This window comes from Fusarium sambucinum, chromosome III (assembly GCF_050947815.1).
Source record: "Fusarium sambucinum isolate potato_lamoka chromosome III, whole genome shotgun sequence".
In the NCBI taxonomy this organism is placed as follows: domain Eukaryota; kingdom Fungi; phylum Ascomycota; class Sordariomycetes; order Hypocreales; family Nectriaceae; genus Fusarium; species Fusarium sambucinum.
The window spans coordinates 1,533,896-1,559,221 of record NC_139292.1 but is presented as its reverse complement, the minus strand read 5'-3'; the positions used below and the strand labels follow the sequence as shown (position 1 = coordinate 1,559,221).

At 48.0% G+C, this 25,326-nt stretch overlaps 8 protein-coding genes across 8 annotated transcripts; 3 read left to right on the top strand and 5 right to left on the bottom strand.

The window, feature by feature from the left end:
* Window positions 1-2,410: 2,410 nt before the first annotated feature.
* Window positions 2,411-4,114, top strand: FSST1_010726 (S-adenosyl-L-methionine-dependent methyltransferase; the record flags this gene model as incomplete). The annotated part of the gene is made up of 3 exons (XM_083233787.1): window positions 2,411-2,521; window positions 2,609-3,095; window positions 3,147-4,114. The coding sequence occupies 3 exons, from the start codon at window positions 2,411-2,413 to the stop codon at window positions 4,112-4,114; spliced, it is 1,566 nt and encodes a 521-aa protein (XP_083080422.1).
* Window positions 4,115-4,838: 724 nt separating this feature from the next.
* FSST1_010725 (uncharacterized protein) lies at window positions 4,839-5,870 on the top strand (the record flags this gene model as incomplete). Its single annotated transcript, XM_083233786.1, has 2 exons — window positions 4,839-5,433; window positions 5,485-5,870. The coding sequence occupies 2 exons, from the start codon at window positions 4,839-4,841 to the stop codon at window positions 5,868-5,870; spliced, it is 981 nt and encodes a 326-aa protein (XP_083080421.1).
* Window positions 5,871-6,106: 236 nt separating this feature from the next.
* Window positions 6,107-9,301, bottom strand: FSST1_010724 (mannose-ethanolamine phosphotransferase GPI13; the record flags this gene model as incomplete). Its single annotated transcript, XM_083233785.1, has 1 exon — window positions 6,107-9,301. The coding sequence occupies one exon, from the start codon at window positions 9,299-9,301 to the stop codon at window positions 6,107-6,109; it is 3,195 nt and encodes a 1,064-aa protein (XP_083080420.1).
* A 735-nt stretch (window positions 9,302-10,036) lies between these two features.
* FSST1_010723 (cytochrome b561 domain-containing protein) lies at window positions 10,037-12,633 on the bottom strand (the record flags this gene model as incomplete). Its single annotated transcript, XM_083233784.1, has 2 exons — window positions 10,037-12,423; window positions 12,480-12,633. 2 exons carry the CDS (start codon window positions 12,631-12,633, stop codon window positions 10,037-10,039), a joined length of 2,541 nt encoding a protein of 846 aa, XP_083080419.1.
* Window positions 12,634-14,011: 1,378 nt separating this feature from the next.
* FSST1_010722 (P-loop containing nucleoside triphosphate hydrolase protein) lies at window positions 14,012-15,940 on the bottom strand (the record flags this gene model as incomplete). Its single annotated transcript, XM_083233783.1, has 2 exons — window positions 14,012-15,470; window positions 15,522-15,940. 2 exons carry the CDS (start codon window positions 15,938-15,940, stop codon window positions 14,012-14,014), a joined length of 1,878 nt encoding a protein of 625 aa, XP_083080418.1.
* An 825-nt stretch (window positions 15,941-16,765) lies between these two features.
* Window positions 16,766-19,033, bottom strand: FSST1_010721 (Zn(II)2Cys6 transcription factor; the record flags this gene model as incomplete). Its single annotated transcript, XM_083233781.1, has 3 exons — window positions 16,766-17,575; window positions 17,631-18,635; window positions 18,698-19,033. The coding sequence occupies 3 exons, from the start codon at window positions 19,031-19,033 to the stop codon at window positions 16,766-16,768; spliced, it is 2,151 nt and encodes a 716-aa protein (XP_083080417.1).
* Window positions 19,034-21,196: 2,163 nt separating this feature from the next.
* FSST1_010720 (HeLo domain-containing protein) lies at window positions 21,197-23,177 on the top strand (the record flags this gene model as incomplete). The annotated part of the gene is made up of 2 exons (XM_083233780.1): window positions 21,197-21,275; window positions 21,331-23,177. 2 exons carry the CDS (start codon window positions 21,197-21,199, stop codon window positions 23,175-23,177), a joined length of 1,926 nt encoding a protein of 641 aa, XP_083080416.1.
* A 208-nt stretch (window positions 23,178-23,385) lies between these two features.
* On the bottom strand, window positions 23,386-23,779 carry FSST1_010719 (uncharacterized protein; the record flags this gene model as incomplete). The annotated part of the gene is made up of 3 exons (XM_083233779.1): window positions 23,386-23,448; window positions 23,502-23,573; window positions 23,690-23,779. 3 exons carry the CDS (start codon window positions 23,777-23,779, stop codon window positions 23,386-23,388), a joined length of 225 nt encoding a protein of 74 aa, XP_083080415.1.
* Between the last annotated feature and the right edge of the window lie 1,547 nt (window positions 23,780-25,326).

Below are 25,326 nucleotides of genomic sequence, written 5' to 3'. Positions count from 1 at the left end.
ATCGGAAAAGTTGGCTGCTGTTAGCATAAGAGATGAAATGAGCACGCCAGTTTATGCCATTTAGATAAGACTTCTTACGCTATTTCTTTTTGTATCCTAAAGCTTAGGGGCCAACTTCTCTGGTACCCTGATGGGAACTAACATATTGACGCCATGTTCACCAATGGATCACTTTCTTGGATCTTCGCCCGATTTTACGCCCCTGGCAGGTTTCCCTGACGCCAATCCTGTACATTCACATATTATGAAAGCATTGTTGTGCAGCATCTCTGATATACTCTCTATCTCTGGTGTAAATAATAGTGATATGCCATTTGGCACAATACAATTGCAAACCGCGTTTCTTTGCCCGGTCTCAAACACAAAGCATGGAAAGCATGGATCCAATGAATGGGGTGATTTTATACCCACCGGAGGTATTGGTGCTTAAAGATGTGCTAGGCAATTGTGATGTATGGCGAGTAAGTTTCAAACGATGATGGAGCTATAAGGGGGTTTCTGCGAACTCGCGGCATCAATTTATGCCGCAATCGGACTCATACAGATGAAGAAAATACACACAAAGTAGCAGGTCCAAGGCAGAACCAAGAGTGACTTTTCATGGACCTTCTTTGTTTGACGCATAGCAAAATGGCTTCAAAAAGATGTAAGTGGTCCCTTGAGCTGCAGTACCGACTTAGCCGCAATGGAAATCGGAATCATTGGGGGGCACGCCGGATAATTTTATAGAGTCAATAACGCCATAGCAGGGCTACCATTATCGTGAGTTGTCAATCGTGAGCGATTTGCCCCAACAATGATAGATTGTTGGTTGTGGCTTTGACCCAGGGACCAAGTTTTTCTGCCCCGGTCATCCAAACCATCCTTGCGCGAATGGACCCCTAAAACCTTATGTAAGCCATGTTGAGGCTTGATGATGCCAACATACCTACCGAGTATAGCTGGCAGTGTTATTGTATATGGCCTACATAACTGTGATTTGTGGAGGACGGTAAGAAGATGACTCGTCTTGAATTTTCAGTATGCCCTAATCCTGTGAAGTACCTAGTGTAAATGCTTTCAAAATTGAACACTTTATATGAATAGGTTATTAGTATGACTGTGAAGACTGTTAGTTGGGAGATGCTAGGGAAGGGTGATTCTGGTACTGGTGTTGGAACAAGAACAATCTAATGCGGTTCACAGTCGGTATCTAGAATACTATTTCCTCAGTAAAGAACCATGACAAGTATAGATAAGACAAAAGGTCCGTTTGAGTCTGGGAAAAGTATCCGGTCTCTCTACTTTGTTCATTCACGTCTGGAACAAGAGTCTTTAGTAGAGAGAATAATTCATAGTGCGCATGCGTTGTCAAGAAGACAAAGTGAAACCGCCACCAGGGTATCAGACATGTCAAAGTGTTACATCTAAATCCTTTTGGAAAGTCTGCAACATTAAGGGTCCTATTGGCATGGAACAAACTAGGTAGATGTAGCATGTTTAACCCGATAATGAAACATGTTGTCTACAGCACCAGTAACCATAAACCAGCCAGCAGGGGTCAGCCGAGACCATTTCTCACTAGCGGTAGCTTGAAAAGTGGCCTTGTCCTCGACCCAACTTTGTTCAAGTCAAAGGGCCACGTATCCTCAGATGTAAAAAGAGGGGCTCTGCGATTAGACCTGGAGAGTGTCGTGCATAACACCAACAGGCCCTGTAGAAACAAGAACATACTAAGCAACCATGCAGTTTAGTTATTCGTATCTGTCAAAGCCGAGTACGAATTAGAGAAGAGTCCAGAGCGAGGCTGATCTTTGGGTCACTCCTATTATTCTGCTGGCATTGGATATTTGCAATTCGAGCTTAGTGGGGGCTAGATCGACAGTCGTTGAGGGGGAATGACTGGCTATCCTGAAGCTGTACCTGCGTAATGTGTATTGGTTTGTGTGATTGGTTACCAATTGTAGAACAATAAGTTCTCGATTAAACTTTCACAATGCAATACACAATCAAATCAAGATCAATTACTTCTATCATGTTCGATGCAGTCTAAAGAGAGTTGAAAATGGTTGTAAAATGGCTGATGTGTCCCGTCCTGCTCCGAGACATGTCAAGCTCTACCGCTATTAGCCCCTATCAACGTTGAAAAGAACACCTCGAAACTACCGGGATAGTGTCAATCTTGGTGAGTCTAGGGGGTTGAGTTCAGGGCCACCAACCAATCAAAATTTCTGGAGATGGCTCTGGACCCTATTTTTTACACCGCCCCTCCTCTCGAACCTGGGCCAGAGCTCCCTCCCTTTCTGGGCCCCTCCAGCTGCCCCACGAAATGCTCGTCCTTCTTAAAAAATAAACCCGCCAACATCAACTTCTCTCCCTCTTCTCTTCATCATCTCATAGCTTCTGATAGCCATTGGGATCTGTCGTCATTATGGCAGAGAAATCAGGCGTAACCGGCCTCGACTTCGAGTTCGTTAAAACTCCCGCCTTTCCCAAGCCTGACTTTGACAAGCTTGAGGATGTTGGTGTTCCTACTACCAGGGTAAGTCTTGATACCATCCACCCACGATACGATTGCTGTCCTCTTCGTGCCTTGTCCAAAAATATCATCTAACAATCAACTTTACAGTACCCTGCCATCAAGAACGCTCCTCTTCCCGCCGATGGCTCTGGTGCCGACACATTCAACAACTATGTCCTCATCTCCATCATGACCATCGTCCCCTGGTGGTTCAGCTGGAAGGTCGGCGGTGGCTTCAAGACCACCCTGTTCTTCGCCCTCATCATCGATCTTCCCATGCTCGCTGTCTGGTGGTTGACCATTTCCGCCATCAGCCCTCGCAAGAACGAGAAGGTTCGCCTTCCTAACCGTGGTGTCGAGCACTACCTTGAATTCAAGAAGGAGGCCGACCGTGCCAAGTACCGTGGCACCAACAAGATTCCCATGGAGACTTTCTACGAAATGTACTTTGACGGCGATGTTGACTTCAAGGGTGACTGCCTTGAGGTCATGGAGCAGCGCCACGACTGGGTCAGCTTCCGCTTCACAATTGGCCTTATCAAGTTCTTCCTGTTTGGCATGATGCCCGAGGTTATCATGCACACTCGTTCTCAGGGTATGTATTCTATCCGTGCAAAAATCGATCACAGTAACTAATATTTGCCAGACGAGGAGCAGGTCCGCGACCACTACGACCGTGGTGATGATTTCTACGGTTGGTTCCTTGGCCCACGCATGATTTACACTTCTGGTATCATCTCCGACATCAACCGCGAGGAGACCCTTGAGGAACTCCAGGACAACAAGCTCACCGTTGTTTGCGAGAAGATTGGTCTCACCAAGGGTGACACCATGCTTGACATTGGCTGTGGTTGGGGTACTCTTGCCCGCTTCGCTAGCGAGCAGTATGGCGCCAACGTCACTGGTGTCACTCTCGGCCGTAACCAGACCGCTTGGGGCAACAGCAGCATGCGCAAGGTTGGTATCCCCGAGGAGCAGAGCCGAATTGTCTGCAAGGACTACCGAGATATTCCCGTTCCCGTGGGTGGCTACAAGAAGATCACCAGTCTTGAGATGTCTGAGCACGTTGGTATCCGTCACTTCTCCAGCTTCCTTAAGCAGGTTCACGACATGCTCGACGACGATGGTGTTTTCTTCCTCCAGTACGCTGGTATCCGCAAGGCTTGGCAGTACGAGGATTTGACCTGGGGTCTCTTCATGAACAAGTACATTTTCCCTGGTGCTGACGCTTCTACTCCTCTCGGCTGGGTTGTCGACAAGCTCGAGGGTACCGGTTTCGAGATCAAGCACATTGATACTATTGGTGTTCACTACTCCGCCACTCTCTGGAGATGGTACCGCAACTGGATGGACAACAGGGACAAGGTCGAGGCCAAGTACGGCAAACGCTGGTTCCGCATCTGGGAGTTCTTCCTTGCCTACTCCACCATTATCTCCCGCCAGGGCAGTGCTACTTGCTTCCAAATCACTCTCGTCAAGAACATCAACTCTACTCACCGTATCGATGGTGTTGAGACCCAATTCAACCTTCACGGCGCTCTTGACAACTGCCGTGCTGACCTCCAGTCTTGGGCCGCCAAGAACAACGTCAAGACTCCCTCTGAGCTTCTGTAAAGTTTTGGCTGAGTGTCTGACGCCAATTGGGATTTTCCTGAGCCGTGCCCGAAAAAGTAAAGCTTTAAAAGGATGCCTCCTAATGAGAGGCCAACATTGTGATTAGTCACACAATTGACAATCTGGACGAAAATGATAACTTGATTCATCTCCGGCATGTTTAACCCGGAATGCGCCCCCCTGTCCGATGAACTCGGTCGAGGCTGGCCTAGACGCAACGGGCAAGTTTCATATTTCATGATAGATGCGTGACAGCAGTCTTGGGGACAAGAAATAGACATGGAATACTATATAGATGTCTTGCAAGGAAAGGGATGAATTGAAAAGTTTGGTCATTATCTTGAGTATGTCATGATGTATGATTTATAAAATGTGACAGTGAACGTGGGTCATGACAGCTTGGGTGGCTTGCATATCATGACAACCAGCGACCGAGACTCGTGACCAGTATGCACAGTCCAATCAGCCAAACACCATTTATTCATTCAGCTCAATCATTCTTATGCAGGTCGCTTTGCATATATCTTGACATGATACAGATACAGCACGCCGAAAATAAACCAATTTGATCTCATCATTTGAGTCTCCATTGACAGATTTTGCGTCTTTAACTTCCCCACTTCAATACATCAACGATTCAATTCATTACAAGGACCGCCAAACAACCCCAAACAGACCAAGATACAAATATTCTCCCGCTCTGCGCAAGCAATTGAGGTTCATCATGAGTTTAATGTCATCGTTCATCCGCCAGTCTGGCTTACGTCTACAGAGACGATACAGCACAAAGGCACACTCAACCATCATTTCAGCTCTCAAAGCCCATCCTCCCAAGATAATACCAGATTATCTAACGCCCATGCCCTCCCATCTTCTTACCACCACTATTAACGACCTTCTTTACAATTCTCACTCATCGCCGAAAATATCCTCACCTCCACAAGATCTTCCCCAAGGCCACCACCTCGTCTACTTTCCTATCCAGTTGCCTCCCTCACGGCTCATTCCTGATGGCGCAGATCCTGATCACTCTCCTGGTTCGCCATATACTCGACGTGTTTGGGCGGGTGGCGAAGTTACGTTTAGAGGAGAGGGAATGAAGCTTAATGCCAGGCCAGTGATCTGTAGGGAGAAGATAGAGGATGTTACCTTGAAAGGCAAGGAGGGCGAGGAGAAAGTATATGTTGATATATGGAGAAGATACGGGACTGGCCATGAAGTAGAGGGAAGAGAAGAGTGGGATATTGAAGAGAGGAGGACATTGGTATTCATGAAGGAGGAGAAAGAACCTGTCTCTTCGCCTTCACGTCTTCTCAAATGTAAGTTTGCATCTACTCCGTCCAAAGTGCACTACTGACATGACATGCTAGATCCCCACCCACCTACTTATTCCATATCTCTCACCCCGTCGTCGATACATCTATTTCACTTCTCAGCGCTCTCCTTCAACGCGCATTCGATTCACTTCGACCCCCAATTCGCACGAGAAGTAGACGGCCATCGCTCACTTCTCGTCCATGGCCCGTTTACTCTCGCACTAATGCTCCGCGTTCTCAACGACCAGATTGGCTCTAGCGCATCTGTTCAAAAGTTTAACTACAGAAACTATGCACCACTCTACGTTAGCGAGAGCATGAGTATCAATGTCCGCAGAGTATCAAAGGACGATGGAGTGGAAGGACGATGGGACGTTTGGATCGAGGGGCCAGAAGGAGGAATGGCTGTCAAAGGAACAGCGGATGTTGTCAGCAAATAAGAATACGTCCAACATGATGATGTATTGTATATGGTATGGTTGTATACTAGAAAATGCCGATGTGCTACAATAAATGTCTAGCCAAAAAGGCCCGGCGAAACGCCTGTCATACCCTAATGCCAAAGAATTTGCCTCCCCTTTTTTCTAATTTGATAAGTAGTACCAGGAGTAAAATGAAAGACAGAGCTCTCACATCTGTACACGTATCATACACATAATTCCCTTAATCATACAAACTAATCAGCCCATCCAAAGACCTCGCCAAGAGACATGGCGTTGCTTCGTAAGCCCGTCATGGTCACCAGAATGATCACCAAGTCAAGTACGAGAAGAACAGTGCTGGAAAGCATGAAACGAGGACTGAACACACGGTAGAGCATCAAGTGGCGACGGAGCCAGCCAGCCCAGCTCATAGTGGCCAGGGCTTCAACGGCGTAATAGATGATGAAAACGCCAATGCTACGGGTAGCGGTCTCCATGACTCCCTTCTGCTTAGGACCGACCTTCCACAGAGCCAGGAGTGGCACGGATGCAGCGGCGATGATCTGACCAGCGAAGCTATTGAGAACTACAACGATGGGCGTCCAGGGGTAGCGGATGGTGAAGAGAGGGATAAAAGCGCTATCCCACTGAATGCTGGACAGAACAGCCTGATGACCCGTCTTGAAGTAGTAGAAGTTTCCAAGGATGGCGAGCATCACAGGACCAATCGGGTTTGTCTTGAGCTCGTTGAGATCCAGAAGCTCAGCTAGTGTGAGGATCTGCCAGAACATGAGAGCCAGAGCACCGCCTCCCATAGGCTTTGAAAGGAGGAAACAGGCGAGGAGAATATTGAGAGGCAACAGAAGGTAGCGAGCACCAATGGCGTTGCCGTATCCGATGATAGTAACAATAGGCCGACCACCAGCTCCAGCGGATTGAAGAATGGACACACAAGGCGGGGCCCAGACAAACACGGTGCTTCCAGCAACAAAAGCCAGAGCGAGAACGATTTGAGCCAAGTAGACGCCAACGGTCTTCAAGGCTCCATCGCCAAATCGACCCTCGAGCCAGCCTCCATTGTCAGCGGCGTCAATAACCCAGTACAAAGCAGAGAGAAGCAAGCCTCCGCGGATAGCCAAGCCGATCCACGTAGGGGCAATACCCTCGTATGATCGGCTTGTAACGAGGAAAGACTTGATGATAGCAGGAAGGACAAGGCAGACAACAAAGGGAATAAGCAGTTGCCATGTCGCAGAGGTGGAGGAAGTCGAGGAAGCGTAGTAGGTGGAAGTGCAGTAGGGCATCTGCTCCTCGCGGCAGAGCTTCGAGTAAGAGGCGATACGGCCGAGAACAACAAAGGCAACAGAGTGGTAGATGCCCAAGTATCTCTCGCGTCGAGATTCGATTCGGAAAGAGGAGACTGCACTGGCAATACCAAAAGTGGTAATGAAGAAGAGGAGGATAGAGTCTTCCCAGATAGTGTATGAGTTAGATGCAAATCCAATAGACTGGCTAACAGTGAAGACCACAGCCATCCAACCCCAGAGGATCGAGGGCAAAACGTTGAGAATGGTCTTGCCTGTCTCGTGAAGGGATGAACTGAGGCCAGCCATGAAAAGTACCGCAACGAGTGCAACAAGGCCCTCAATGGGATGCTGACGGTACATGCCAACCGCAGTGAGAACAGAAACGGTGAACAAGATCTTGGGGTCCCAAAGACCCTTGAGCACGCTCTTGTGAATGTTATCCTCAATCTCGCGGTCGTTCTCCTTGAAAGACAGAAGTTCGAGCTTCTTCTCCGCATAGTCGAGCTCTGCGTCGTTCATGATAACGTACTCATCTTCTTCATCACGAGATGAGTACATAATAAGCAGGATAAGGCCGAAACCAAAGACCACGATGCCCATAACCATACGGGGAACGTCGAAGCGAGCCCAAAGGTCTTTACAAACAGACAGCGTGGTCTCTTGGAATTTGGAAAAGGCAGCATAGGCATCACGGTCGTTCTTGGCGATAGCAAGGGCAGCTTGCCAGAGGGCAGTAGGGGACTCAGTTCCCTCGCTCTGGACAAGACCCCGAGCCTTGTGGTAAGCTGCTTGGTATCTCTCAATACCAGCTGAAGCAACTCGCGAAACGGCAGCAAGGTTACGCCAGTCGTTGCCCTTAACACCAGAAAATGCCTCCTCAATGGGTCCTCCCAAGTTGTTGAACGGGATGGGGATACCCAGAAGAAGAGCGAGGGTAGGAACAAGATCGATCTGGTTAACGGGTCGAATCTTGGCGTTGGCAGGAGGAATGGCAAAGTCGCGAGAAGTTCTACCAAAGAAGGGCTTCTTGGAATACATCCAGAGAGCAGCCTCAACCTCATCGTCGCTCTCGCCGCCGTGATCTCCCTTGCTGTCCATGCCGTGATCTCCCATGACGACCAGAAGAGTCTTGTCGTCTATGCTCTCAACCATCTTGCGAATGAAATCGTCCATCTGGCGAAGCTTCGCACCCATGGCAGGATGATCAGGTCCGTATCGGTGGCCTGCGTGATCGACTCCGAGACAGTGTCCAATAAGAAGATCCCAATCGCCCTTTCGCTCCGGCTTCAACAACGGGAAGATGTTGTCCATTACACCATTGTCAACAGTGTGAAGATCCCAGACGTTGAAGCTGTCGTAGGCCTTGCTAATGTTGGGCTCAAAGTAACCCGGGAAGAGAGACCACCATGTATCATCGCCAATGTGAGCAATCTTCTTGCCAGCGTCCTTCAGCTGCATCAACAGGTTATCCTCATCGATAGCGGAGCCACCGAAGCTGCTTCCAACGTCGACAAAGGTAGGCAACGTTCCCGTCGTAAGACCCTTGAGTCGCTGCATTGTAGCAGTGGGTGGATCCGCAATGAATGGTCGAAGGAAGGCATTCTGAGGGGACTTGACGGCGGTCTCGTAGAGGTAGGGGAAGGCATTGTGGAAATGCTGAGCCTGCGCCGGATCCTCGGGAACGGTAAAGTCGTAGCGAAGCGCATCAATGAGGACGACAACAGCTCGGTCAAACGATTTAGGGTGCCAGCAACCGCGATCGACATTCAACAAGCCCTTGGTGTTCTCAATTGGAGGTATAGTGCAGTTCGACTTGTCCTCCAACACCAACCGCGTCAGCAGAAAACCGCCTGTAAAGAGCCAGATTCCGAGCGCGTGGATAGCAAGTATAACGACCCAGAATGCAGCAGCCCATCGCCAACGCTTCTCGTTTGTCTTGCGTCTTCTCTGGTCAAGCGCCTCGCGTCGTTGCTCTAGAACCTCAACGTTCTCATCAGCGGGTGGGAGTCCGAATTTGGCATTGGCGGTTTGCTGAGCAGCTCGGGCGCGCTCAGCTTTAGCCCATTGCTCGGCGATCTTTTGATGCTCGGTCTGTGGAGGCTGTTGCTGAGCCTTGGGTTTTGCTTTTGGCTTTGGTGCCATCTTGATGGATTGTTGAAGTCAGGGAACGTGATCGCTATCGCAGTAGAATTGAGGCCTACTGAAAGGCCATTGGTTTACAAGAGGGCGGTTATATGGATTATACAAAAGAAGGAAATGGAGAGAAAGGAAAGAAGATTAAATATTGACAGTGGCCTCTGCTCTGAGGGGACATGAATGTTTGGTTGTTAGAACAGCTGTCGCCGACTCTGGTGGGTTACGTAGTGGAGCTGGCATGGAGGAGAGTGGAGTCGTCGGAATTGGACTTCTGGAAGGGAGCTTTAGCTAAGTGCAAGCGTGATATAAGCCAATAATTTTAGTTAATTATAGGTCACTCTAAGGAGATGTCAACATAATAATCACATGCATATATATTCGATCTATCTGAAAGAAACGCAATTCTGAATTCATTATCGTCAATCCTATGTGGATCTCTTCGTACTCTAGTTATAAGAAAAATGCCATATACTATTTACCATTCTTAAATCAATCAATCAATCAATCCATCAATCAGTTCGTCGTTCGTTTATCGACATCAGTACCATCCTTCAACAAGTCTATCTGCAAACAAGCATTGAAAACAACGTGACATGATGTGGCCTTCCTAAATTTGCAAAGTTCCCTCCAGAACGCCGTTCATGCCAGGATTCTTTTCCACGATGCAACCTTTTGTCCTTCACCAGCCGTCTACAAGTCAATCAATAGCTGGCAGGTAAACTTTCTCCAACCTCTCCCAGCTTAATCAAACATGTCGACATTGGCAGGGGCATCTGCGGTTTGTCCGCTAGCACGTCTTCTCTCTTGCCGTCTTCGGTTTCGTCGGTCCTCCGCAGCGGCAGATCCCTCGCCTGGCCCAACAGAAGGCCCAGGAGCAGAAGTTCTCACGGAAGGAGTAATGCAACTCCAAGTACCGTGACTCTCAGCCAGACTCGAGACCGTCTGGTTGAATTGTGCTGAGGTGCCTATTGATGGCGCCGGTGCCGGTTGTCCAGAATAATATGCTGAATCTTTGCCTCGTCGTTTCTGTTTCGCAAAGGTAGGGTTAGGAGGGGCCAAAGAAGCTATATCATCATCTTCTTCTGCTCTTCGCTCAGCAGCCGATTCGGTCCGCTTGTGGCTGGAGTCTCTTCGATACCGGCGACCTTTCGTGGGGGTATCGAGTCCGGAAAGGCTACTGGCGGAGTCTCTTCGGCCACGGGCTGCCTTTGCTTCTTCTTCCGTGAGTCTTCGGAGGGTCACGTTCTTGTTCTTGTCATCGTGGACTTTCATCTTCACGCTAACACTGGCGGGTGATGCATAGCGCTCGTAACGGGAGCCATCCTCACTGGGGGCGGATTTGTGACGAGATCGCTGGACACGGGATCCGGGTGATAGACCTGAGGCAGTAGTTTCAGTAGGGGCCATTGGTGCTAGGATGCCGCGAGGGTCCGGGGGCATCGCGGGCATCGAGACATGCTCACTATTTCGTCTTGAACGGTTTCCTGCGCGACCGGCTGGTACGACGGTTGAATCCAGGGGTTCAGTAGGGGAGACATAGTTGCCTCGAGCAGGCCGGGGCTCGATAGTTGATTCGGACATTTCGGAGGACAGGATCGTGTCAGTAGGAGGGTAACCCGTTTGGCGACGTTGAACTGGTCGGCGATCGCCTCGTCGGCCAGGAGAGTCGTATCCGTCTGCGGAAAACCTAGAGAGTGAGGTGCCGGATCTTAGGTCCTCTTCATCACGCAAGCGCTGATCTTCCTTTGCTGCTTTCCTGTCCGCCATCTTCTTCGTAAACCAACCGAAACCTAGACCTCCCAGTAAACCCTTGGCAAAACCACCACCAGACTTCTCAGGCGGTGGGCGTCGAGACGGACTGACATAAGATGAATAATCCGACTCTTCGAAAACACTGCGTCGAGAGTTTGGCCCATATCGTTTGCTTCGAGGGGTGACGGATGGCGGAGGCGAGCTCAGGGCAGTTTCGGTACCATCAGCAGCGCTCCTCATCTGCGACATTACAGGTGGCGGTCCACGACTTCCAGGGTCTCTATTGCGGTCAGGTGTAGTGGTGCTAGTCAAATCAGTTCTAGTAACGTCGCTCATGCTGGGAACGCTGCGGGTTGCACGGTGACGTCTGGGCGTTTCGGTCGACACAGCAGAATACTCAGAATAATCTCCGTCCTGGGGTTGTTGTTTCTTAGAGAAGAACTTTCCAAGTCCGAAGCCACCCAAGAACTTTGCGAAGCCGCCTCCTCTGCCACCTGCGTTGTCCTTTCCGGTAACGTCAGAGTACTTTTCGCCGGTATATCCAGTGAGGTAGCTGGCTGAGCCATTCCTAGAAGCTACGACTTCTGGTCTCTGGCTACGATCAAGAGAAGGAGATCGGCTGCGGACTCGACTGCCGTTGTCTAGGTTCCGGTTCTTGTTCCGTCCTCGAGCCAAGGCCGCCAATCCACCAAGGGCAGCGAGAGGGCCCAGCCACTTAGCCTTGTTCTTTGGAGGTTCCGACTTGTATTCGGAGAACAACTCGGACTCAGTTAGTCGAGTTCGGGTATCCTCTGTTGGTGCCAGCTCGGAGCGCATCTCTGAACGGACTTCCGATCGTCCTCCATCCATATAGTAGTCCCGTTGGTTGGCAGACCGCCAGCTCAAGATGAAATACAGGATAACCAAGATAAACATCCAAACAGCATACATGATAAACAGATAGAGAGGTGATCCATACAAAGTGAGACCAAGAGGGATCTGTGCCATTCCCAGGAGAGCGATTGACCGGCCGATCCATTGGTGAATCATGATGCGCAAAGATCGAGCCTTGGTAATCCTACGTACGATCCAACCACCGAGTACCTGGACCAGGAAGAGGGTGAATATCGCAACACCGATTCCATGATGCGGGTTAGTCAAACTTCTTTCCGGGCCAACTGCAAAGTAGCCCAGAATGAATACGGGTACCAAGAGCAAGACAGAGAAGACGTTAAGTTGGGCATGATACTTAATGGCCCAGCCGGGACGTCGTGAGTAGAATCTTGCAGTCATGACCGAGAAAGGTATGAGGAAAAGGAAGACGATAACACCCAAAAGACCGTGTGCCAAGACAAGGCCATGATACTGGGTAAGTGTCGAGAATCTATTTCCCATGCCTGTGACTCAGTGTTAGTCGGATTCTGTGTACAAAACTACGATTTGGGTTGAATACCATTGTAGCGGGTAGTCTCGAAGTTAGTGCCCTGCAAATTAGGCAATAGAAAAGTATTCTTGTCGAAATCCCACGTCCCATCCCCGACAACCTGGGTGTTTGAATCATAACTGACTGCACCAGGTGCAGAGAACTCGCCTGCTGCCGGCGCCATGATGGCGACGACAATGAGAAAGGTCCTGTTTCAGATTGGGTCGATGTATTTCGTATGATCAAGTAGTGGACGTCTGTAGGGTCTTGATATGGATCGTGTCTCGAGATCGGAATGCGGAAAGATGTGTGGGCTATCTACTGTTGGTGTTTTCGCAAGTTGCGTATAGGTCGAGAAGCGGATGACGATGTCTTAGGCTATGGAGCCTGTCAGAAACATATTGCTCGTGCTATCTTAATGGTCGTAAAATCGTTAAGGCAGACAGAGCAAAGAGAAAAAGACAAAAATGGCTAGAGAGTCCGTCAAGTCTGTAGAACGGAAGATGGAGACACAAACCAAGCCAAGCTTGAATGAAGACTTGGGATTTGAGACTTGGGACTTGGGGACTTGGAAGATGGTTCGCCCTTCCCGTCACCGTTGGTTGCTAGGCGTGGTTGGTGGGGAAACCGCGGGACTAGGGGACTAGCCAGCGCATCCATCATACGCCGTAGCGTAGCGTACAGCGATCCAGTGAGTGGGCAGAACAGGACCTTGGACCTGCCAGGTTAGGCACTTTTCATGGTAAATGTGGGGTCTGTATACGTATTGGATCTTGCTACTGGTGGTGGCCAGCGGTGTAGATTCTGACTCTAAGCTATGAACCATTCTTCCAAGAGCTATCCAACACAATGCATTGTATTAGAGATCAATTAGCTTTGAAAACGGTCAGCCAAAACGATCAACTAGACAACCTTGGGATACACAACATGACCTTAAAAAACAAATCCAAGCCTGACGCAAAAAGTGTGCATATCGTACTAAAGAATGACTCGTCCCGTCCCTCACCGTATCTATGATCGAACCCACATGGTATATTTTTGAAACCTGACATAAACGAACGCTTCGGCTACGAATCGAGTTGACGTGTTAAGTCAGCTTTTGCATCTATATCGCTCAGGTCAGGCCAGACCAAGTCAGGCAACGTCAGGGGACTTGTCGATCTGTGCGTTGTCCCAACCTCTTGTCTTCCTCTGTCGGGCCCAGTTGCCGTATGATCCGTCTCGTCTGTACCTGAGAGATGTAACCCAGTTGTCATGATTTGTGAATAATTCTATTACGCAAAGACCATCAAGCTGAGATAGAATAGTAGAGTCTAACCGCAGTTTCCCTAGAGACGATCGGTTATCCCGATATTGTAGTCATAGTGTCGCTACCAGCTTTGTACCAAGGTCCATCATATGCAGGTACATCGATCGCTTCTTGTTAGTGTATAATGCATCTTCTAGAATACAAGACAAGACAGTGTATGCAGTGTGCGGGTAAGGTGGTTGGAATTGCTTTTTACCATGTACATGGAATAGTATTAAACAATAATAATGCATGAATTAGATAGCAAGACCTCTCACTTCCTCAACACAAGAACCAGCCACGCCGCAATCCTATATCCAACAATGATGGAGATCATGATGCCCACGTTTCGACCCAAATGACCACTAGAGTATCCGTATTGATTCAACACAGCCTGTCCATCAATCTCACACTGATCCGCCAAAGGAGATCGGTACATGCATTGACATCCATCGCCACAGCTATACACGCGCTTCGAAAATTCATTCACCATCATGCCTTCAAAGACGTACTTCTGATAGTCCCAATAGTGGAACACGTACTTGTAAAAGACGTTTAGAATCGTTGGGGGCACCATGAACCCACCGACAGACATCCACAACCCGTTTGCGAAAGCCACCAGCGCAAGCGAGATGACAAAGCTTGGGAACAACGACGTCATGAAAACGACGAGCGACTCGGCTGCCAACAGGTCAAGGAACAGCCACATGACCCATGTAAAGAACGCCGTTGCCGTGGGCTGAAAGTTGGAGAGCCAGTATGAGATAACCGAAAACAGGGCCGATATGATGAAGAGATACGGTATACCGATCAAGAAGTTGGACAAGATCAGTTCGGTAGCACCGTACAGTCCGTTGTGGTGCTCTTTAACGTACTGCAGTCGGTCTTCGATAAATGCAGGGACATAAGCCACAGCCATGAAGCTCATAAAGGCTGAGCCAAAGAAGATGGCATTGATGAATGGTTGGATAGACTCTTGTTCTGGATCCAATCTCAGCCAAACAGTGCCCATCATAATTGCCAAGCCCAAGTACATGGCTAGGCGAATACCATAAGCGACAACATCCCGATAACTCTTAATAAAGCTTCGGTGTAGCAAAGTCAATGTAAGGCTCGGCATGCTAGGCCTCTTCTCGATATTCTCAACACTCCAATCACCACCTGAAGATCCGGCAGTCTTGATTGCATCACTGACTTGGCTCGCCTGTTGCGAAGCCACCCAAGAATCCTGAAGAGATTCAAGGTTGCGCGATGCTTCTCCCCTGTTTTGCGCAAAATCAATGTTGACCAGTTCAAGGAGATGCTCTGCTGGGTTGACGTATTGAGGCAGTGGAGCTCCAACTTGGGCGTAATAAGCAGCGACGCTGCTTACAGGACCAAAGTAATGTGTCTTTCCACCGGAGAGGAGAAGCAGTTTATCAAACATGTTAAAGGTCGAAGTTGAAGGTTGATGAATAGAGCAAATGACAATGAGGTTGTTGCGTTTCGCTACCGCGCGAAGGTATTTGACCACCTCTAGACTAGCAGCTGAATCAAGACCACTTGTAGGTTCGTCAAGGAAAAGAAGCTTAGGGCTAGTGATCAGTTGACTTGCGACGCCTACACGACGCTTCTGGCCGCCTGATATGCCCTTGCGGATGGGTGTGCCGATGAGAGTGTTGGCTTGTTCGACCAGGCCAAAGGATTCGAGAAGGTTGTCTATACGAACATTACGTTCCTTTCTAGACAGGGAACTACTGAAAGTTAGAAGATACCATTTATACGGTCTGCTTCAAAACACCTACCTCGAACTAGCGAGTCGTGATGAGAACTCGAGTGTTTCTCGAACAGTCAACGATCCAATGAGAGCATCTTCCTGCTCAACAAAGCACGATACTTCTCGAAACTCTGCAAGTGACAAGTGCTTGCCGTTGACAAGTACTTGTTCTTCAACGTTGCTCGCATTTGTCGGACGACGTGCTAACACGTTGAGAAGCGTTGTCTTGCCACAGCCAGAAGGTCCCATAAGGGCGCATATCTCACCGGCTTCAACAATACCTTGAACATTGTCAACAATCGCCTTTGGCTGCTTGGTCTCTCTATCCTTGACAGTTACGGTGACGTTGCTCCAGGTAAAGTTTTTAATTGTCGTGTTGACGAGATGTTTCTCTGCAACTGGACGTTGTTCAGAGTCCATGCTGTTTTCTGAGCCTTTTAGTACCATGATGGTATGCTTGAATGATTGAATGATATTAAAGGAGTAATTGACACATCATATATTTAGGGGATTTCGCTTCTTAAAGCCGATGAATTCGTTATTTTATTATTATTGAAGTGAGACAAAGATGACATGCGTCTCAGCCGCCGGCGTCTTGAATATTGCCCGTGTCATCAACGGACTGCCCGCTACCTCAGCCCAAAGTTAGCTAAAGATCAAATCAGCAAATATTACCTATAATTTGTGATACGTCACTCAGCCACAAATCTTTCCGGCCCGCAGTGCGTTGGTGGATGTGAAGTATCCAATGCAGCCTTCATTCCATGCAGCTACCATTCATTCACTCTCTTACATCAACTATTTTGCCAAGACTCGACTAGTGTAATTACCCTTCTTATCCTTCAAAATCAGTCAAATTCAAACATACAAATTTCTAGTCATCGTGTAATTCAATGTTGTGATAATGAAGTATGCAATTCCTCCGGGCACCAATTTGTGGATATTGTGATATCCACGTCATCTTATTTACATCGGCGTCTATTCAGCTCCGACCAAGACCGGTAATGAATTGCCGAACCCATCTAAACTTTGAAACTTTCTTCCTTAATTGGTTACCGCTGATTTGGTGTAAGATGCAGGGCTGAGTTTAGACAAGCCCCGTCATTTCGGACCCTCGGGGACTAGAAAAGTACGTACTGGAGCTATCTTAACAACACGTGAAAGTTAAATAATTGCCAATACAATCAAGGGACTTTGGCAAGCCACAAGCCTCATCGCTCATTGTGGAAGGCTGCAGTATATCTGTCTAACTATTGTAGGTTTGGTATCCGTTTACTGGCCCAACATGCCAGGCGTACTCGATATGCTCTCAAACTCTTGCATAATAGCCTCATCCTCGGCAATTATATTCATTGCCACTTCGTGGTTGATACCATACCAAACCTGAGGCATTAGTTGCTTCTGTTTTTTCCCTTGGTAGATGTCCTGCGCCATACTTTTCGCTGAGCGGCCTTCTCGTTCAGCAGCGCTCCATATTGGAGCCATTTTTGAGAAAGCAGTGTTGTTAAGTCGAATAAACCGATGCACTCTGCTGTAGCTGTCTTCATGTGATGTAAGGGGCAGAGCCCATTTGGTAAGGTGTATTGTTGAGGACATTCGTACCACGTAGTTGAGGAAGTGTGTATGTGAAAGAAGTGAGACGCGATGGGTAAGAAGTTTGCTGATTTCTGCGGCGGAATATATCGTGTACTTTGTATGGGCGTCGAGGTTATCGTTCGAGCCATGTAAAGTGCTTGGGTCAGCCAATTGGCTTGACGACAAGTTCAACTGTGAGTACGGTTGGTGAAGCAGAATTGACGTAGTGTGGGCTATCATATACGCCTGGAACATCATTTCGTCCAATCTGCCACTCTGGTATAACCCGTCCTTTTTTGACTGGGGGAGACTGCGACGCCAGTCTGTGAGTAATGTCTCGATACGGCCGAGGCTTTCATCGTCGGGTCCAGTGGCAGGGCCACTCCTCAAGAGCTTGCCGAGGATCTGAGCGGATTTAACTCGATATGTGAACGATGAGAACTCACGGTTCAGACCATAGAAACTACTATCGTCCACGTCCTCGAGGTATGCGGGCTGTGGAATGTCCTTAACAGGTAGTTAGTCAAGGTAAAACAGTTGAACAGAAAAAAATAATACTCACCTCCGAGAGGTATTGGTATTCCTCACAGGGAAGCGCAACTTCAGAAACAAAGTCAAATAGCGGAAAGTTTGTCTTTTTGTGAATCCCAGCAATCAGGCCATCGATTACAAAAAGTTCCCACCAAGTTCGTCGCCAACTCTCTTCCATTACTACCGTCCCGCGCCCGTGTATGTTTGCAAAGGATATTGTGTTGAGGCCTATTTCAATGGCAATTGTCTCAACTTCGGACATTATTTCTCGAGCCTTTTCTTGCAAGCCCTGCCCGTCGAGACAAATTAGGAGAAGCAACAAGGCTTGGACCAGAAAGCCGTCTTTGCGACGGTCATGCTTGTAGATCAATTGATGGGCTTCCTGGAAGAGTTGGCCCCGATGTGGACATGCAGGTATATACAGAGAACCTATCCAGCGCATTGCAGCGACTACGGGTTCCAAAGCCGTCTCATGCCTAATGCGGAGAAGAGCTTCCTTTGGCAATACAAAGGGATGAGCAGCATGAAAGTAATTGTAGAAATAGTCGATACAGTGTTCGGCAAAAGTAGGTATTGCGGTTTGTGTAGGAATGGATTCGTGGTGTTGGTTGGCGAAAAGGTTGAACATGTCGTTAGATGGATCTGAAGTGCCGTATGGTTGAAAGAAAGATGTGTCGGTCTCCATGCTACTGCTCGTGGCTAGAGCAGGATCAAGGAATGGAGTTGGCAATGGCGAGCTCCACATGTCATCGCCCATATAAGGGGTCAAGAAGGTAGGATCCGTGCCCAAAGAAGGAGACTGTGATGACACTGGAAACGGAGAGTGTGTTGATCGAAGCGACATGGGGCCATCACCACTTCGACTTGGTGCTCGAGATTGGCCGGGTGACGGACTAGGACGTTTCGTGACTTTCTGGGTGGTGTTCCGTCGAGGGCCTTTGTAACCACGTCTTGAGGCGACATAAACACAATCAGAGCCAGAAGTGAGACAACGAGAGCATGGGTTCACTCCGTCACATTTTAGGTGCTTGCTTCGCTAATGAGAAGGTTTTGTTAGCACCATGGCAAAGGGATCTAATGAGATAAGAGGAAACTTACACAGGCTAGGCAAGCAGCTGGGACAGAAGTGACACTGAAACGGCCTGCTTCAGTCGCTGCCGATATCGAGCCACAGGGTGAAGTCCTTCCGTCAGTCGTGAAGGCGGTAGAGCTAGGGGAATTTGAGTTGGAAGATAACTCTTCAGGGCCTGAGATTGCATCCTCTCTGCTATTTAGAATGGTCTGCTGGAAAGCATTCGATGAGCTCATATTAGGCGAGTTCCAGCTATAATGGACCTTCTTGTTCGTGTAAGAGTATGGAGTATAAGGGAGTGGAGAGTAGAAAGACAGAGGGGAAGAGGAGGAAGCATGAGGTCGTGAAGTGTTAGTGCTCATATCGAAAGATATAGACCTTGTGGAGACTGATGAAAGTGGCTGTTTTATCTAAATAAAATAGACAATTCCAAGTTTAGAATATAAGCCGGTGAGTGAGTTGAGACTTTGTAACGCAGGGCGTGAGTGACAGCCCCGGCACTTGGGAGAGTAAACTGCTTACTGTATCAATGATGCTATGTTTAAACAGCTAAATTTGCTAGTTGAATAATCATCTAATAATAATAGCAGCATTTTGGTAGGAGAAGAGAATGTTCCAGGATGATCCATTTATTATGTATTCTCTTAGCTTTCCAGAAAATAAGGCACGGCAGTCGAGTGCCATGGGGGATGGAGCAGCCCTCCGTCCATCCATCCACATGCCCTGCAAGGCAACGCAATAATACACCCCTGTTCAGTAGCCTAGCTCTCTGATAACCTGGCCACTCAGTGAACGAGGGCTCTGTGCGATACGTACATTGATGAAGCCTAATGATAAGTTAGGCATGTGGTCCAGTATCTCTTTTAGGAATCCCCGTTTACTGTGAACCAAGCATGGATCTTACAAGGTCCCGACTTCAGCCCTAACTAGCGGGAAACAGGGGTTAGTTAATTTCCATACCACCCGTATTTAGCGTAGAGCATGAGCTCATGGCAATCTGGGAAGAAGACTGGGCTGAATTCTTGGCTATGTATTTCAAATCCCCCATACATACAACTTGATTGTGTTTCTGAGGTATTCATGCAGAGGGTCATCACGTGAATCAAACGGTACCGGTATGGCGTCGGTCATCGCCGTAGCTCTGCGTGTTGACAGGGGTTGATACAAAAAACACCACCGACTGCCATTCGCAGTGAAACCTTTGTCCTGGCCAATGAGCTGTCACAAAATGGCGGTAGAGACTTTCTTTCCTGCATCACACAAATCGTCTGGCCTTGTGAGGCAACTTTGAGGCTAGTCAAGTCTCAATTCTATTACAAGGACATGAGGGGTGTTTATATTCAGTGGATTACTCGTTGATATCTTGGTAAATACACACATAGATAGACTTGAAGCTATTCTCGGTGCGGGCGTTAAAGGACTACAGTCTAAAGGATAGTCTCGTGGCACTTCAGATCGTGGTCCAGTAGTCAAAATTTGGTCCAAGCGCATGGTAAAGCGCTGCTCCTAGTGTACCGAGACACTGGAGACATATCAGTTCCGATTATTTCCCAACGCCTTGATATGTATGACAGATGTTTAAATAGTCTTAGCGCTGAAAGTGACACTGCCTTTGTGCCACGGTCGGCCGCTCGTCGAGGGATCAATGGTCGGCCGCTTGTTGGAGATCAACTACTCGTTGGCCTTGTCGCACGTATCAAGACACGACCTGATCTTGGAAGCTGAAGTTCCTTAACAGGCCCAAGCTTCTGCCAAGTCTTTGCTAGTCGAATAAGCCACCTGCATGTTGTATCGTGGATAACAAACGGTTGTGATGAAAGAACTCGCTTGCATGCATGCCGGCAAAGCAATGCCGCACAACTCAATTTGAGCCACTTTCCTAGCATATCCTGACTCGTTTTGAGCCAATGCTTGAAATACAAATACATGAAAAGGGTAATTGCGGCCCGCAAAGCGTGTGACACGCCCTCAGCCTTGACAGCTCGGCGGGCAACGTACCCGGTCTTCTGGGATGGCTTACTGAGCAAGAATGAAGGCTGATTACCGTCATGGTTTACCCACCTTTCTGAATAGGTTAGCGTTGCGCAAGAATTGGGGATGCTTCTTTTTTCATGATACCGAACTTTGGATCTTCAAAGCTGGCTCAACATGCAAGTCTTTGAACTACCAACTCTGTTACAAGAATAATGCTACGCAACTTGGCGGTCTAGTTAACAATTTCTGTTTTTGCTTTTATTAATGAGGCCAGAAATGAATAGTAATTACAATTTCTAATCAGTGGGGTTTCTACTATCAGTACCTAGGAGTTGCTACTTACAGTATTTCCGTACCATGTTATCACCCCGCATGATATTATTTCAGCCGTCTTTTCATTGTAGCTAGTCTGAAACTGACAGCTCTACCTGACCACAAAGGCGTTCTGTCGGCTTTGCCTACGCCTCGTTCAGCTGCACAGCCTCCCGCTTCGTCTTTGCTCCGGGACAAGATCTGAGAATAAGCTGCAGTTGAGAACAGGCCGAGCCGTAATGGATCCAATATCACTTGCCGGCTTGGCGCTGGGAGTTGCTTCCATCAGCTTGCAAGTCTATACGGGATGTATTCAAGGTACCTACCTAATTTCCCGCCTGGTCAATCATACTCAGCGTTGACCTTGCGTCAGGGATACAGCTTCTTATCACGGCTTTGGGCTATGAGGATGACTGCAAGTATCTGAATTTGCGCCTCAGGATGGAGCAGCAACGCCTGTTTTGCTGGAGTGAGGCATCCGGCCTTCTTGATCTAGATGCCAAGAATCAGGAAAAGGTCCTCAACTCCAACGTGTTCAATCTTCATCGTCAGACTGTAATCGATCTGCTTGTCCAGATTCAGTGTCTGTTTAATGAGTTTACCGAGTATCAGAAGAAACACAACAACCTCTTTGTTGTGGCGGATAAGGATGGTGCTTTAGAGTCTCCAGAGAAAGATGCCAAGCTGTCAAACTATCCTATGACTGAGAAGAAAAGGAACTTTATCAAAAAGGCCATGTCCGAGCTCAAGAACAAGTCCTCTGATAATCTCACTAGACTGCGATGGAGTTCGTTTGACAAGCAAGGATTTGAGAGGCTTCTGGCCAAGTTCTCACTACTTAATGACAACATGACAAATATCCTCGACCACTCATTGCAGGTCGAGATTCGCAACACTGTACAAGATACTAACCGTGGGGTCCTATTACTCCATCACAAGATCGCCGATCTGAGTCATCTCGTGTTAGCTCTCAAGTCCCAGCTTGACGCAAACTCTCCAGGGGGGCCCTCGCAGATGTCCAAGCGGGAGAGGGAGGCCAACGCTGACGCATTAAGGCAGTTGTCGAGACTTGCCAAGTTCAAAGCGTTCAACGAGACTATCGACCCAACGACAGAAATTCCTACAGTCATCGATGAAGCTGCTGCCAGGTTCCTGGACCTTGCGAAGCCTGGTCATCAACGGAACTTGTTCGTTCCGCGATATCTCATCGAGTTGGATCCCGAGGTTGATGAATCAGAAGTCCCAAGATGCGAAGCATTAATAAAAACAGCCCAAGGTAAGAAAAAAGTTTGGATCGAGTGGAAGGACTATGACAACGCAGACACACAACCAGGTTCTCTCTCCAAAGCCGACATAATCGAACGAGTCCGCAAATTGGCTGCTCTCTTGAATCACAGTCCAAAGCCAGAGGCTTTCCGCACACCTCACTGTCTTGGCTTCTTTGACAAGGCCGACCCAAATGTCGCAGACGACGACGTTGACATTCTCGACCGCCGACTCGGTCTCATCTTTGAACGTCCGTCCGACGACAACTTGCATGCGTCACTACCGCCTGTGTCGCTTCGTGAGCTACTACAAGACCCCAGTATTTGCAAGCCGCGTGTCACAGAACGAGTTCACATTGCGCATGCCCTCAGCAACTGTCTTCTCTACCTCCACGCCGTCCAATGGCTGCACAAAGGCCTCCGCGGTCATAACGTGTTGTTCTTTCGAGCACGCGACGGACGTGTCGATTATCGACAGCCGTTCCTTTCGGGCTTTGACTTCTCCCGCCCAGGTGGCTCGGAAGAGATGACCGATGCGCCGGGAGATGATGCAGAGCACGATCTGTACAGACACCCAAACGCCCAGTCAAATCGTAGACGAGACAGGGAGCGATCAAAGAAGAGCTTCGATATTTACAGTCTGGGTGTTATCCAGGTCGAATTGGCGCACTGGCGGCCTATTGAAGATGTTTTGCGCATTGATATACGACGTGCGCGCGGGCGGCCAGATATTGTACGCGGCATTCGAGAGGCTCTGTTGAAAGAGGATAGAGTTGCAGCGATCGGTGCTGATATGGGAGAGAGGTTTGAGAATGCGACAAGGAAATGCCTGGCTGGTGGTGAAGAGCTGGGACTCAAAGAAGGCGATGACGAGACTCAAGATGAAGTCGCTGAGAAGTTATCAATGACATTTTATGAGGATGTGGTAAAGCGACTTGAAGAGGTTGTTGTCTAGAATAACTTGAAACTATGGAATGGTCACTGAAGAGGAACAAAAGCAAGATGTCTGTGGTATAGTCATTATTAGACATGTATAGAACGTAAATAGTTCGTTACATCATTAGCCAATGATTGTATATATCCCTTTGATAAATCCTCCCAATATTAATGCCTGAACGCCAGAACTATACTCTATCCTCTCCGTATTTGGTCATGGAATCCCATTAACAGCAGCAGTCTAGGCATTCAAAGCAACATAGACCAGCGCAAATGCCACAGCAGATAGCCTGGGGGTGTTAGTTATTTGCTAGTAGAGGTTTGAGGAGTTGGTTGTTCTTACACCGCCGTCGCCATTCTTGCCTCCTCGCATGCTCAGTTCAGGTTGTTCCATGGTCATGGGTTGAATCGGTCGCTATTAGAAGCCAGTTAGTAAATATTCAAATCGCCGTTCAAACTCATATTTGGGCTGATAGAAAATGAGATGTTTGAAAGAATCCGGTCTAGCCGGAGGCTAATGGTTCTACATACCGGCTGTTCGGTGCTGGTTCGTTCAGCAGCAAACGCTACGGGAGCCGGCTCACGGGGCATTTGCATTTGAGAGGAAGTTGAAGCAGGCATCTTAGAGTTTTTGTATAACAATTGTGCGGATAGAGATTGGATAGATGAATGGTGTGAGATGTAGAGACAAAAAGGTTGAAAAAGAAAGGCAAGAATCAGGCTTGAACAAAGAGCGCGACAACGTTGTTATAAACTCTCTCCAGGATGGTAGGCAATGGTTACATTACCAGGTCCAAGGTTCTAGATTAACGGCCCGGTATAGGCGCCTTGGGCACTGAAAATAGTTACTCACTGATCAATAAGTGATCCTTCTCGGCACATGAACGCATCTGCCAGTCATTAGACCAAGACTCTCTAGTGCCGTGACCTCCGAGTGAGGTCAGCTGGAACCCACATGGGATATCGAGTCAATTACAGTACAGAATAGAACCACAATATTCTACGGCAGGGTAGCGTAGCAGTAGTTTGCATAATTCGGAAACTGTCGACATCATGTTGCGAAAAGAATGACTTGAGATATACTACCTAGAAACATAACAAGATCATATCAAAGTCAAGTACTGCAAAAGTATTGGGCTTTCTCTTTGCCGTTTGTGGCTGCTGATGGGAACAAACTCTGTCTCTCTTGGTACCAACGGGACGCCCGATGTCGCGGGCTAAAATGAGCCTGAAAAGACAGAAAAAGGACTGAGAAGAAAACATCAGATCAGTCCATGGAAACCATGACGTAGTTTTGACGAACCATTTGAGTGGTTGCAGGTTGACCCCTGCTCGGGAACCAGTGGAGGGCTTCCCGGGATAAGTCTAAACACATGGAGCCTCTTGTTTCCTCAAGCTCGAGTCTACTGTAATGTAATGTTACAGCACGTTCATTCTAGAAGGTCCTTATCGAACCATTTTCTCGGTTTTCCCGTCGAGTCTTTATTTCCAAAGATCTGCAATCACGCATTTTACTAAGAATAGATGCATTGGTCGGCCGAGTCTTTGGTTGGTGTTGGCTTATTTTTGCAGACGAATGGGTATGTATAACGGTGGAACAACATCTGTGTAATTGACATGAGCTACTTTAAATGGGTTGAAGCTGAGATGTTGACAAATAGAACATGTACTGACTTGAGCTGGAATCAAAATCCAGCATCAATGACGACCTTAAACTCAATGTCTAGCTGTGGTTCGTTCACCAATGGTTGTGCTCAATCTTGTCACAGATTCCTACAAGACTACACATGAAACTAGAATATATCAGAGATCCGACACTTCTCTATTAGAGGATTTTTACGCTAAAACAACTCTATGTCGTTAATTTCACTTACAACCACACATAGTTGGGAGAACAGAACCGTCTCCATGATATATTCATGGTGCAGGGTAGACGGAAAGCTGGGCATAGATAGGCTTACAACTACTACCGAACAAAATAACGAATAAAATGAGAGCACCCTGAACTCGAAGCTGAGAATTATCCTTTATTGTTACCCTACTATTTACTTTGCGTAAATGTCTATTCGTTCCTTTCTGGACCTCTTTGCGGTATTTATCAGTAGAATACCTACGTGTCAAGGGCCCATCCTGCAGAGAGCCGCATTCTCGGCAACTCCCTATTCGCT